The 15,101-nt window shown below is 38.3% G+C and overlaps 1 protein-coding gene across 2 annotated transcripts in view; it reads right to left on the bottom strand.

The window, feature by feature from the left end:
• Positions 1-2,283: 2,283 nt before the first annotated feature.
• atp11a (ATPase phospholipid transporting 11A) overlaps positions 2,284-15,101 on the bottom strand; it is a 68,389-nt gene continuing 55,571 nt past the window's right edge. The window contains exons 27-30 of one of the 2 annotated variants that reach the window (XM_041781950.1): positions 13,639-13,704; positions 13,410-13,513; positions 13,149-13,314; positions 2,284-9,763 (exon numbers count right to left, since the gene is read on the bottom strand). In XM_041781950.1, coding sequence (XP_041637884.1) covers positions 9,482-9,763; positions 13,149-13,314; positions 13,410-13,513; positions 13,639-13,704 — 618 coding nt within the window. In that variant the 3' untranslated portion in view covers positions 2,284-9,481. Of the gene's footprint in view, positions 9,764-10,587; positions 10,720-13,148; positions 13,315-13,409; positions 13,514-13,638; positions 13,705-15,101 lie in introns of those variants that run through there. The other variant, XM_041781951.1, reaches the window with a different exon arrangement.

Below are 15,101 nucleotides of genomic sequence, written 5' to 3'. Positions count from 1 at the left end.
TCCAGATTGGCTTTTGAGTGGAACTAAGGGACAAAAATTTGCAGGAAAAGTGATAAAAAGAGGTTAAAATGTGGCAAAACATTGGTATAAAAGGAAAAAAGGGGCAAAAAGTATGCAAAAAATGGGGTTAAAAGTGGCAAAAATGGTGAAAAAATAATGAAAAGTGGCAAAATGGATAAAGGAGGGATAAGACAGGCAAGAAAAGTGGTTTAAGGGAGTTATAGAATGGCAAAAATGGGTTAAAGAGGCAAAAAAGGACAAAAAGTATCAAAAATGTGTTAAAAGTGGATAAATGGTGCAAAAATAGCCATTGGCAAAGCAGTGAAAAGGCAGGAAAGTGGGTTAAAGATTGATAAAAGTGGCAAAAATGGGTTAAAAGTGGCACAAAGTGGTGCAGAAATGGCAGAATGAAGCAGTGAAGTAGTGCAAAGTGTGAAACATGAGTTCATATTGGTGCTAAATTATAGTTGTTCAGGGCTCATTCTCTGGAATTTTCGGGAGCCCAGCCAATTCTGTGGGCATGCTTGTCTGCTTGTGGTCACTGGTGATGTCTACAAATGTCCTGTGTTTTGACAGAAAACACAAATACATATAAAATAATATGTTATTCAGAACAAAATATTGATTTAGTTTGTCTTTATCTGGAAGTCTGGCCCCTAGAGACTCTGTCAAGACTAAATCTGGCCCTTGTTCAAATGTACTTGATGACCCCTGCCCTAAACTTGAATGGCCTTTTAAAACAAAAACCTATTATTTTCTACACCTCACTCGCATTATTTGTGGCTTACACTGTGACTCTTGTACAGTGCATTTAGAAAGTACTCAGACCCTCTTCCCTTTTTTTCAGTTTTGCCACATTTCAGCCTGATGCTACAGTAGAAAAAAATATTTTTATTCTCAGTACTCTACACTCAGTGCCATATCATGACAAAGTTAAAACAGAATTTTAGAAAATTTAGCAAATTTATGAAAAATAAAAAACGGAAATATTTAGAGACAAGTATTCAAACTCTGCAAAACACTGAAATTCAGCTCATTCAAGCCCATTTCTCCTGATCTTTTCTGAGATTTTCCACACCTTTATTACAGTCCACCTGTGTTTTTTAGTATGTTCTGAAAGCTCTTTATATCATTCATCTGGAGAGGAAATACTAATAGTGTAATTTTGAAAATAAATTCATACACCCAGCCGTGATCAGCTGGCAAAGCTTAATCTCCTCCACCCCAGCCTCCTCCTTTGTAGCACAAAGCCTGTTGGACCCTCATATTCAGATTCATGCTACTATGGATTAATTGCTTTTGCTTTAAACTAACTTTTTTGTACTCAGTGTGCATTTTCATAAATGTATCCCTCCATATGGAGGTTTCTACCAATGTGCTCCCTGGAAAGTTAGAGCATCCTGCTTGACTAACCCAGCGAGCATCTTTAGAGCAGAACCTTCTCTGCCAAGCAAAACTGTAGATCCATTTTGCAGTAAAATGGTAAAATGTATGACAAGTGTTCCAGACTGAAAGTTACAGTTACAGGTAGCCACTGACCACCAAAACAGATCGCTTGAGGTCAACGCTCTGGTGTCTGCGACTGACAGAAGCACTCTGTCTGAGCTGTAGAGTCATTATAATGACTAACTGAACAGAAGCCAGCAGAATTTTTGCATCAAATGTCTGCAGCCTCGCCCCTGCCTGGCTGGCAAAAGGTGCATATTTGCTAAATAAATACCCTGCAAAGTAATCTGTGTAGTGCACATTTCATACATGGAAAGTTAAGCTTGTTAAAGTGTTTGATGCTTGCAAATAATTTTTTAAAGCCTTAAATTTAGCATTTATCCGTGCAATTTCTCATTTGCAAGAGAAGTTCTGATTGGGCAACTGCGAATGCCAACACCGGTGTTATGGTTTAAAATGTGACCCTTCTTACAGATGGCTTTGAGCCGAATTAGATGTTGAAAACAGAGTACTCTTGAGTGCCTCTTTGTGTTGTCTGATGAGTATATTTTGACATTTTTATGACAAAGTAAACAAAGACAGCTACACAGGCATCGAGGCTTTCCTCTGCCTTAAATTCACTGCCAGTGTTCTTTATCTTCATGATGTAATGGTAGCCAGGAATACTGATTAACCGGGTGTCTTTATACTACAATCCCTGGAGACAAACATTCAAAATGTTAAAAAGTTATATGGATTAACAGACTGAGCAAAAATTAAGACTTTCTGACTTTGCAGGTAACCTTTAGGGGGATTACAGAAAAAAGATCACATTATTTCAGATTTTATGTTTCCATTTCTTTTATTTCCAAGCAAATGTACAGTCGTTTGCCATTGATAACTACAGAAAGGTTGGCAAAGTTCTTTATGATATGACTCTGTTAAAAACTGTATATAAAAAGACCAAAAACTGTACATGAATGAACATTACTACATTATTTATTGTAGTATTTATAGTGTATATATACCGCAGCTGAGTGTATAGAGAAGATACTGGAGGTTATGTGAAATATTGAACACTACAACAATAACAGCATAAAAGACGAAGATAACATTCTGTTTGAAGGCTGTCAGTTCAGGTGCGGTTTGTTGAAAGACCAGGACAGTTTTTAAAAATGAGCATTAATGGCTTTAAAGTTTCTACAGCAGAGTGTCGATCAGCAGACGAGACGATTCAGTGCATCACGGCCAACAGCTGAGACAGAATCCGTCAGAACTACGCAAATGTACGGGGCTAGTTTGGTCGCCTCTACATAAAAAAGACACACGTTAAATACTGTCTCAGTAAGCAGTCTCTCAAAAAAGTAAAAAAAAAAAAAAAAAAGCAAAATATGGGAAATAATTTAAGGGATTCCAGTTTATAATGGTAGGGAAATTAATAGTTGATGATGAAGATGCATGAAACAAAACATCCAAATATAGATATAAATGAATGTTTTCCTAATTCCATGCTTTTTTGCAATGTTTTTAATTGGTTAAGATGATATAACAAGGACATTAAAGGGTCAGTCCACCCAAATTTGATTTTGCATCTTAACATGTATCCCTCTTGTGTCTGATTTTCATATGCATGGAAGTAAAATTTAGAAAAATAAACAAAAATAAATCAGTTAAAACTAGCTAAAATGTTTTTAATTCCATCAGTTTTACATGTGAAACGTTAAAAGCCCAATGTTAAGCAAGAACAGTCAGTATTTGGTTGATTTCAAGCGCCACAACATGGTTAGGTTTAGGCAAGAATCCACTGTTTGGCTTTACACATGGTGGTGTACTGTACTTGATATCTTGTAAATTATCTAGGATTAGGAACAACTTCTAGAAGCATCTTGGCATCACACAGTATACAACATGGACATAGTCTCTCTGGTTTCTGAAGAGTTTTGAAGGCCAACCCTGGAAGTCAACATATTGAAAATGCCTGACTTTAGATCACTCTATAAACAAAGCTTGAGTGGTTCAAAGGGGGCACTTACTTTCTGACATATATAATGTCTCAGATGAATGGACATTTCTGACGCTCACTCTCAAAGACTGGCCTGCAGCCAGATTCCACTCCCTCATTTAGACTCCGTTAAAGACCCTGTAAACATGTGAAAACACCGAGCTCTACACGTGACTGAAATTTGGATTTACAAACATTTTTGTCCTCTTTTCTGAAAGGGTTTAATAAAGGCAGGGCCCACAATGAGGAAACACCCTGCCCCTTTAACCTTACAATAATATAAAATCACAGAGCAGTTCATCTCTGTACAGTCTGCCTTTTTTGAAAGTTAACAGCTAGTTTAATGCTGATCTTAGGCCAGTGGAAGGTCAGAGGCAGGCTAAATGTAGAGGGCTCATGCAGGAGCTGCTAAAGGTGTTTTATAATTCATATTTCACTCATCTTTAGTCTTTTATGATTAAAAGAGGTTGTGGCTTTGTCTCTCTCAAAGCAGCAACAGTTCAATCCTTCTGTCTGTTAGTGTCGCTAATCTAAAGTTTAGCATTGATGCTAATGTTTTCCTGCTAAGTACATCACAGTTAATTATTCATTTTACAGGGTCTACAGGGTAGTTAAGATAGGGAAAATGTTATAAAGTGTTTTTTAAAACTATTTGATGCACAAAATGTCTAATATACTGCTTTTCAGACATTAGGCTTGTTTTCTCCCAAAAGAGGGGTATGGTCACTTTGAAGAGTAGGAAAAGATGTGAACTGCTCCTTTAAAACTAAACACAGCTACACCATCTCCTCAGAATGTATGCCAGCAGAGGATTTCAATTGTCCTCCATGTTTGTTTTTCTTCACAAGCCATGTTTCATGCAAATCTTTAAGGTAAAAATCATTAAAGGTGGGTAATTTAGGTGAAATGCCCCTTTAATGTCCCAGAAGATTATTTAAGTCAAAAAACAAAGTGTAGATTTTACCACAGACTCCAACAAAACAAAACAAGAAAAAACATCTTTAGTTTCACATAAATACTGATGGAGAAAACAGACGTCAGAGACGTTCAAAACAAGAGGAATGTACACAAAATATTTTTAAAAATCCCCGTTTGTAACGATCGATAGAGCTGAGCTCTTCAAGTTTTTACCATTCAAATAAAAATCAAATTGACATTTAGTTTATAAATTTCCAGTGTGCTTGTTTGTGCTATCGTGGTGTCAAAGGGGAATTTAACACGTCATACAGGATAGAAAAGAGTAAAAATAACATTTCAGAGACGTGGACATGTAAAAAATTTAGGTTAAAAACATAAAAAACAAATATTAAACACACATCATTAGTTTGTTCATCTTTTGTTGATCTTTTTAAATACTTCAGTGCTGTTTTTGTTCGTAAAGGGGACAGCCTGATCTGCTTCAATCCTTCTAACCCATTCTCTCAGTCTACATCTACAAAACATCCAAATGCCTTTTAAAACATTTTCAATAAATTAAGCAAAAACATCCGACAGAGACAGATCATCTAGCACAAGGCACCTAAAGTTAAAGCAGCTAAAAGTATCTCTAGCAGCAACAAGGCTTTGGTTCATAAAGATCTAGAGTAAAAACGTCATTTCTACTCTGTCTCACGGCGAACGCTTTAACGTGTGGAGGAGATGCAGAAGAGGACAGACCATGATGGGCGGAGGCGGCTCTCACAGAGGTAGGAAAACTTCCAGAAAGAGAGAAGAGAAAGAGCTAGAGAGGAGAGGGGATGGAGAACACAAGTGTGAGACAGAATAGTGAAGGTGAAGGTGAAGAATCTCAGCAGGCCCTTTTAGTACAACCACAAGGCTTTAAGGGGACAGGAGAGAACGACTCAGCGGTTTAAGAATGGTCATGAATCTGACGGCTTCTCTTTGAAAATCTCAATAACAAATTAAATTACAATCCTACAATGATGAGTTGTTCAATCTTTAAAATAACAGCCAACTTATTAAAAAATGTGTAGTTGAAATGAGGACTGGCCACAATATGAGGGTTTCTGAGAGAACGTACGGGTGCTCGGGAAGGTCAAGCTGGATCTTTGAGAGGGGTCTGCCTGCAGACCGTACATCTCTGACAGCCACTCACAGTGGAATACATGCTAAAACTTTTCAAATAAAACTTCTGTTTAGGGTAATGGTAGGGTTAAGGTAACAGGTAAGACACCAAAAGAATGTTTACAACCTGACCTACAGAATCTGATACAAAACATTTAACAAAGCCAAGAAAACAGCTCACAGAATAAACGCTTGTACTCCATTAAACATTCTAATGTAGCAAGTGAAGCACACATAGCTGTGTAAGCTATGTAGATAACATGGCTGATGCAGCTGCGAAAGCTATGTAGCCTAATTCTCTACATAGCTACATCAGCTTTAGCTATGTATAAAACTCACATTGCTAAAGCTAAGCTATGTAGGAACATTTAGTACATAGTTAGCATAGTGAAAGTGTAGCTCACATAGCTCTGTTAGCTATGTAAGCTACGTAGATAACATAGCTGATGCAGCTACAAAAGCTATATAGCTAAATTCTCTACATAGCTATGTTAGCTTAAGCTATGTTTGCTAAAACTCACATTGCTAAAGCTAACCCATGTAGGAACATTTATTACGTAGTTAGCATAGCTATGCTAGCTTTAGATAAAGCTAACAAAGCTAAATGAAAAGTGTATCTCACATAGCTCTGTTAGCTGTTAATGTAGCTACTGAAGTTATGCAGCTACATTCTCTAAATCGCTACATTAGCTTTAGCTCATATTGCTAAAGCTAATGTAGGAACATTAATTACATAGCTAATGTAGCTATGCTAGCTTTACCAAAGTAAATGTAGTGTACACTGTGTAAGCTTTGTAGCTACATAGCCATGTTAGCTTAACTACGTTTGCTAAAGCTCACATTTCTAAAGCTACTTTATGTAGTAAAGTTAACTATGTAGCTAAAAATATGTAGTTTAAATCGGGATTGGCTCCATAAATACAGTTAACAGGACAGGCCATGTTCTGAGAGAATGTAGGGGGCTCTGGTATTTTATTTTATTTATAAGCTTTACCACCAGGTGGAAGTGTAAATTATTGTAAAGTATAAAAACAAAACACAAAGATGAATAAAAAGTAAAGCCATGCCTACTGGGACTATTGTAAGCTCTGTATATTCAACATGAATTAAACTCTGACACTGGCTGGTATCTCATAAATTTAGAAAAAACAGCAGATTCTGATTTTCTCATGTGAGTGTAGCACGTTTCTGTAAGTCTAAGCCTTTTAGGGAGCACTTTTAAAGCATACAGACTAAAATCAGTGACTTTTCTACAGGTTCATCTAGAAAACAGAGCTTTAAATGATCCATAGCAAACAGGAACATTTGTTTTGCATTGATCTTTTAAGATTTAATGCTTTTAAGAAAGAAAAAGATTTCTTTGAAAGGGATCTTTACAAATAAGATGTGGACGTTTGTCTTTTTCAAGTTGTCAAGCACACACACCTTTGGTGTGTGATTAAGAGCTACAGTCATTATTTATACATAAGGCATTGAGCGCTGTGGGGCACTTAATATAAAAATTGTTGCTCCTTTTAAGGTGGTGGTGATCTGCATTTTTCTACCATTATAGATTAAAGATTCATTTTTGTCTACATTCTTTCTAAAAATACTTTACAGATCTAAAAGTGAATTAATTTACCGATATATTCCACATTCAACCTCCTTAAGATTTCACTCTATCTTTGGTAAATAAAAGTCTATGTAGGGTATCGGGGTCTTTACATGGTGACATTAAGGCAGAAAGGAGCAGCTATGAGGCAGCTATTGCTAAAACATGAAGCCCTAAAAACAAACAGAGTCTCTGCAGTGGACACATATGAAACACAGAGGAGTGGAGTTAAAGGGCAGTAAAGGTGCTAAGACTAAAGTAGATCAACATGACTGCTGTCAGCAGATACAAACACTACAACACACTGAGGCTAGACTCAAGCACAAAGTGTTGGATATAAGGCTGAGTGGGCCTTTTATCCTTTAAATACTTACATTTTTGTTTAAACCTGGCCGGTTTTAATATTTTGGGACTTCAATAACAAGTAAAAAAAAATGTTTTGGGATTGCTCCAGAAGATTTCTGAAACTCACAGTAGCAAAATAAACACACCCAGTGGAAATGCATCTAAAGTTTGTTTTTGCCTTTTTTGGAAACACCCAACACAGTTTAGTTGCACACTGATAATCTCACACAGACCATTTATCTAGGAGGATGTATATCTTAAAACAGAAATACACCCTAAAACCCTGGAAATACAATCTGATAAAACTGCCGTTTAGGGTTAGAGTAACGGTTAATACCAGAAGGTAAAAGTAAAAAATTTGACCTACAGAACCTGATTACAAAACATTTAAAAAAACATGTAAACAGTCTTAGAGGAAAAAAAACATTCTAAGGCATAAAACATAGCTCCGTAGCTAACTGAGCTATGCAGCTAAAGCTAAGCTCACAAAACAGCCGCATAAGCTCACACTGCTTCAGCTAACTTAGTGATAGATAACAGAGCTACGTAGCTGATGCCTCTTAAGCTTAGCTCACACAACAGCTATGTATCTATGTTATCTATGTGGCCATGTTGGCTTTTGCTATGTTTGCCAAAGCTCACACTGCTACAGCCAACTTAGCCATAGATAACAGAGGTACGTAGCTAATGTAGCTTAAGCTAAGCTCACAAAACAGTAACATATCTATGTTATCTATGTTGCCAAGTTGACTTTTGCTATGTTTGCTAAAGCTCACACTGTTACAGCTAATTTAGCTATAGATAACAGAGCTACATAGCTAATGTAGCTAATGCTAAGCTCACAAAGCAGCTATGTAAGCTATGTAGATAATTATCTATCTAAATAGATATCTGTTATCTATGCTAAAGCTCACGATGATAAAACTAGGCTACATTGTCCTATGCAATAACATTACCCATGTAGCTGTCATAGCAACATTCGCTTAAGCTAATGTAGCTAAAGCGAGCCACTGTTCATGTCTACTTTTAAAACAGGTCCATACATAATGCTATCCTGGAAAGTGATTGATTGAGGCCAGTGGAGCTGAGTGCACCAGCTGGGTGTAAATACAGTCTTATCTCCTACGTTTGACGTAGCTACAATCAACTTTTTGGCTTAACATAACAAAGTCAAATTGGCTGTTTTTGTCTAAAAGAGGTTGTTGGTTGGCTTCAAAAAAAGAAATATGCTTCTGTTTCTGCTTAAAGAAAAGGCTTCTCACTTTGACAAAAAATGTTCATATCTGCAGGGAATATAAGCATAAAAATACAAGTTTTTAGCCGATAAATTTAGGTCTTTTAGAGGAGTGAATTAATGTTTATGTTGCAGCATTTAAAGTAAATCTCCTTCCTGCAAGTTAGAGCAATCTAATGGAGCAAATTCTGCAACTTTCTGTCTCCGAAGATCCCAAAATATCTCAAACTAAGGCCAAGGATTTAAGAAATGCACATAAAAAAAACCACTCAGCCCCTCTTCTCCAACACTTTGTCCCTCCTGCTCTACCACACTCGTCCTTACAGTTATCAGATCTGACGCAGACTTCACGGAGTATTTCTGGACAGTAAGTTTGCACACAGGCAACACAAGTTATTCCTGAAGAGAGGCAGAAAAGACAGAAGGAGAGAGGGATGATGGGAATGAAGAGAAAGAACACGTTTGGTCATTGTCATACTCATCAGCCGCCGTACAATCACACGCTGGATGATTTTCCTGCAGAATCGCTTCTTTAAAATCTGAATAATCGGAGTGAAGTACACTTCTGCTGCCTGGGATCAAACACAGGCACATTTAAAGGGCCAGTGCATGCATTTTTAGTGTTTTTGTGACATCATTACACTGAGCCCTTTGTGGCGGCGAGTGAGTCCTTCCCAGTTCGCTGTACGCCACACTTAGCTGCAGACCTGGGATCAGTTCAAAGGTCACTTCGTAGCACAGAAACATAAATAAAGCGGTCATCTCAGGACCAGTTTCAGTTCTTTTGTTTCTGATATTAGAGTTTAAAAAACCAAATAAGTTAAACTGATGTATCAGGCCCCGCCCCGCTGTAGGCGTAGCCCCGTTTAGGGCTGAGGGTGCCGTCAGCGAATCGGAGGAGGGGGCTGAAGGTGCAGTAGTTTGGCGTTTCCTGCCAGCGTGTGAACATGATTTTCTTGGATAAGGGTTCAGACCTGCGGGGGTTCTGGATGTTCCTCTGGGCGCCGGAGCCTCGCCGCTGACCCGACGCTTTGTTCAGAGCGCTGAGGTGAGCCAGGGGGGAGAACTCGGACAGCTGGCCTTTGTAGAGTTTGTCTGCGTTCTGCGAGGAGGGGGAGACATGGATGAAAGAGGAGAGACAAAGTAAACAGAGAGGAAGACGTGTCAGTGAGTGAGCTTACAGACGAGAGGTGGAGGAGACATTTTCATCACAGTCTGTAAAACCTGGCTTCCTCTGGCCACAATTCCCATCCGTTTATTGCGTTGTCTTTAACCCAGTTCTGCCAGCTGTGATGAAAATGTTTTTCAGACAACAGCAATGCAATCGGAGCAAATGTAGCACAAAAAAATATGAAACAAAAACTAAAATGTCATGAAAAGAACCAAACCAAAACATGCAAATGCAAACACGGCTTGTAGACATGCGTCTGAGCTCTGTAAAGTCTTCTGCTTCTGTAGCGATGCTGCAATGAGCCACTAGAGGGCGCCACAGCTCCATATCACCAGAATAAACCACACCTGGAGGATTTTAGGCTTTAAAACCCTTCAAACACAAACTACGGCCCAGGTGTTAGTCAGATCTGTAAACCACACACCACCACAAAATAAAAGGATGTTAACACCCACCAGTCCAACCGTCCACACCCACACAGGCAGAAACTCACACAGACGGTGGTGTTTTACCGTTCTGCAGCTCTCTAGGTTTCTGTGACCGCTACTTCATCTAGTAAGGAGTCAGAGCTGTGGTAGACCATCGCTCGCTCAAACTCTCGCTCACCCCTCACACGCTGGAAACACACATTCACAGACAGACACATACGGTTAAAACAAAATGTCAGGCTGGGATCACAATGAACAGGAAGGAGGATTTACACTGATCAGTGGTGGATTGAGCAAAGGTCATGCAAAACAGAAGAAGAGGACGGAAAATAAAGGAGAAGATGGAGGCGTCTGGAGGAAAGGTAGAGGGTCACCTCAGGGTTAGAAACTCATTCTGCTGGAGGTCTGGGACAGCATAAAGATGGTGGAGGGCTCAGAGGCCAGACACCGACGCTTGTTCTGCCACAGAGGAAGGAAAAGAGGAAGAAGGAGAGGGAAAGGAGGGGTTTAAAGGAGAGGAAGGGTTAAAGATCTAAATATGAGGCAGCTGTGTAAAGATTAGGTTTAGATTAGGAATATACAGAAGAGCTTTTAAACAACACAGAGAAAGGAGCAGGTTAAGACATCAGAGTAAGAACTGAAGGTTGCTTAGGATCATTAGGAGGCAAAAAATCAAATTTCACTGCACACGGGTTAATAGAAACACACCTAAGAGGCTGGAAAACTTCTACTTTAAGGGCTGTACAACACAGAAAGGTTATTCAGTTTGCACTCCCATCATGGTCAGTGTATTCTCTCTGGCATGTCCATTTCTTGTTTGAAACCAGCTTTAGAAAATGTGGAAAAAATCGGCCATCAAAATGGCAAAAAGCAGTTAAAAAGTGGCAAGAATGGGAAAAATTGGCAAAAATAAGAGAGAGATGGTTGAAGAGTATGCAGAAATAGGTCAAAAGAGGCAAAAATGGGATAAGGCACCAAATATTGTTTGAAAAAGGAAAAAAGGGTTTGAAGTGGCAATAGTGCATAATAGTGGCAAATATTTGTCAGTAAGTGCAAAATGGGCATTTAATATGACAAAAAGCAGTCAACTAGTGAGACACTAGTGGTGAAAGTGGTTTAAAAGTGGCAGAAATAACTAAAAAGGGGCATAAAAGAAAAAAAAACACCAAATGTAGAAAAAAGGGGGCAAAATTGGGCAGTAAAAATGGTGAAAAACAGTTGAAAAGTGGCAAAAATTCATGGAAAGTGGAAAAATTGGCAGTAAAAATGGTGAAAAGTGGATAAAAAGTGGCAAAACAGGGTTTAAATGGCCAAAAATTCATATTAATTGGCAAAATGGGCAGTAAAAATGGTGAAAAGCGGATATAATTGGCAAAAGGGGTTGAAAGTGCCAAAATTACGCAAAAAATTGGAAAAAAATGGTAAAAAGTTGCAAAAATGCTTTGAAAAAGGCAAGAATCAGGGGTTAATATGGTGAAAATTGATCCAAAATAGAAAAAACAGGTTGAAAGTGATAAAAATGCATTAAAAAGAGGCAAAAATGGGCAGTAAAGATGGTGAAAAGCAGATAAAAATTGGCACAAAGTTTGAAAGTGCCAAAAATATGCAAAAAATTAAAAAAACAAAAAATAAGTGGGAAGTAGTTAAGAAGTGGCAAAAATGCTTTAAAAAAACAGCCATAAATGGATGGTTAAAATGCTGAAAAGTTGTTCCAAAGTGGGAAAAAATGGATCAAAAGTGGCAAAAATGCTTGTAAAGAGGCAAAATGGGAGGTAAAACTGGTGAAAAGCAGTTAAAAAGGGGCAAAAAAGGGTTGAAACTGGCAGAAATTAATGAAAAGTAACAAAATGGCCAGTAAAAAATTGTGAAAATCAGATAAAAATAGGCACAAAGGGTTGAAAGTACCAAAAATATGCTTAAAAAGGAAGAAAATGGAGGAAAGTAGTTAAAAAATGGCAAAAATACTTTAAAAAAGGCAAAAATGGGTGGTTAAAATGCTCAAAAATGTTGTTCGAAAGTTGAAAAAAACAGGTTGAAAGTGAAAAAAATGCATTAAAAAGAGTCAAAATGGGTGGTAAAACTGGTGAAAAGTGGTTAAAAAAGGGCAAAAATATTTTAAAAGTAGAAAAAAGTGGGAAAACTTGCTTGAAAGGGACATTAAATGGAAAAAAGCAGCAAATTTGGGTTAAGAAAGGAACAAAGCAGAAAACTTTGGCAGTAAAAATGGTGATAGGCAGTTATAAAGTGGCAAAAAGGGTTGAAGTTTGAAAAATAGTTTTAAAGTTGCAAAAATGTATAAAAAGTGGCAGAATAGGCAGCAAGAATGGTGAACAGAAGTTAAAAAGTTGCAAAAATGGGATAAAAATCAATAAATCACAACTGGGGAGGGCCCATTTTAAGGGTTTGTCAGGGGTCCACCTATTTCTGTGGGCAGGCCTGCCTAGAATAACCCAGAAATCGGTGGCCAAGTCTAAAAGTAGACAATTGTTGCCTACTCCGTCTCTTAATGTCTACAGTAGTTGTTCTGTAAAGCATCTTTGAGTTTCCTAGAAAAGTGCTATATAAGTCTGATGAATTATTATTATTATTATTAGTAGATGATATGATGAACTCAGAAACAATTCTGGAAGAGTCCTGGTTGTGCCAAACTTCAAATAAAAAGCTTTATACATCCTTTAAGCAACTACACTACACTACTAGTTTAAAAAAGAAGCACTGCACACAGACAGGGAGTTAATATTCAAGGACTTACATCCAGGAGAGCAGGGATGTAGCCAAAGCCAGCACACACCTGCTGACCCACAGTCACAGTCGTACATTTTAACACTGGGTTTACACTCTGCATTATCACTCAGGTATGAAAGGCATGAATGTGTGTGCACACACACCTGTATGCGTTCAGTGGTGGTGGGCCACAGCGCCCTCCAGATGACCTTCTTCACCACGTCCGGCAGCAGACTGGCCGTGACGAGGAGGATGATGCTGAGCCAGGCCGGACCGCTCGACAGCATCTGCATGAAGACGTAGTACATCCTCTGGTAGTTCAGGAAAGGCCTGACGAGGAAGAGGAGGAGAGAAGACGTCATGATAAAAACTAGAGCCTCCAGGAGGATCTATTCTAGATTCACCTCGTACAACATGAAACTTACCAGATGATTCCTCCCCACAGCAGGGAGAAGACAACAAAGAAGATAAGCGAGCCCCAGATCACAAAGTGGTTGATCCAGGTCCAGTAATGAGTGTCCAGAGCCAGCTTCGACGGAGAGAGAGGAGGGAGACGAGGGGTTAAACCTTCAACCTGCCAGACCTCACAGCTCACTCTTAAACCAGCTCTGCTTTACAGCAACTCCTGCACAGACTGTATGAGTGTATTTTTACCTTTAATGTAACAGTGAAGACCAGCACAGTGAAAACCAGCGTCCCAAACGTCCAGTTCCCAAACATCTGCAGAGGAAAAATGACAACAGATACATTTATTACACATTTATGCACCTTTTTCATCACGTTAACTCACCTTTCTTACTCTCTAAACGGTGAGGACAAAACATGGAGGTGTTTTTAAGCTCACAGCTCACGTAACCCCTTAACGTTTTTTAACTACAGTAGAAAATAATGTTACAATGCAAAGTTTACAGGCCATATTTAAGCATTAAAAGCAAAGAGAACATGGGGAAAAAACATCCTGTGAGCCTTTGTTTTGATGAAGTTTCTAGAAAAATGCTTAAAAGTTCACATGCTCAATAAGGAGCCAATCAATCCAACAGATGGAGGGAGCTGGGACAGTGAAGACGAGATTATTGAACGATTTATGAGGGAGAAACAGTTGGAATGAGGTGTTTTAAATGCTTTAAATGGAGTGCATGTGGATGTGTGATATCTTTCATTATGCAGGTTTTCTGTCATTTATACACTAACATAGACAACACAAGGAAAAGCAGACACTAACATGATTTATTCAGACTACTATTTATCTGAAAAGGAGCATAATAGATGAAGGTTAAAAGATGTTGTAGTTGTAAAGTGGATATGACAGAGAAATGGATGACTACAGTAATGATGGCTGTAGCAGCATTAATAATGTGACATATTTTACTACTTAGGTTGCTCACACACTTTATATAAGGTGTTTTAATGAGTTTCCTCTCGACTGGTACTTGTGTAACATCAGCGCCCTCTGCTGGGGACCCTGCAGACTTGAATATTCAACCCTGTGTCTTGTAGTCAGTCTACGACATGCTGACCCCACGGTGAGGTGAATTTAAATAAACTGTTAAAATACTTTAATGTCAAAGTGAGAACAGATTTCTACAAATTAGTATTTAATAAAAATAGGTAATGTACAATAAGTGACTGCATAAATATTCACATCGGTACACTGAAGTTTTACTACATTCTTCTTTGTAAAACTGCTCAAGCTCTGTCAGGGACGAACAGCCCTTTACAAGTCCAGCCACAAAATCTCTATCAGATTAAGGTCTGGACTTTGATTCAGCCACTCCAGAACATTCATTTTGCTGTCTTCAAACCATTTCTGTGTAGCTTTGCTGGATGCTTCAGGTCAATGACTTTCTGGAAAATAAATCTGCTATACTTCTCTGCATTCATTTTACCCTCGACCTTTACAAGCCTACCAGGGCTGACTGCTGAAAGGCATCCCCACAGCATGATGCTGCTGCCACCATGCTTCAAAGTAGGGACTGTGAGTTTTTGGTGATGAGTTATGTTTAGTGACTACTAAACATTGCATCTTGTCTGATGGCCTGTCATATGGCCAATAGTAATAATAATTAAATTACAATAATAATTAAATAATAATAATAATCATAATAATAATAAATAAA

The sequence above is a fragment of the Cheilinus undulatus genome, linkage group 24 (genome assembly GCF_018320785.1).
Source record: "Cheilinus undulatus linkage group 24, ASM1832078v1, whole genome shotgun sequence".
In the NCBI taxonomy this organism is placed as follows: domain Eukaryota; kingdom Metazoa; phylum Chordata; class Actinopteri; order Labriformes; family Labridae; genus Cheilinus; species Cheilinus undulatus.
Note: the sequence above shows the minus strand (reverse complement) of the source record. Positions and strands in the feature narration are given on the sequence as shown.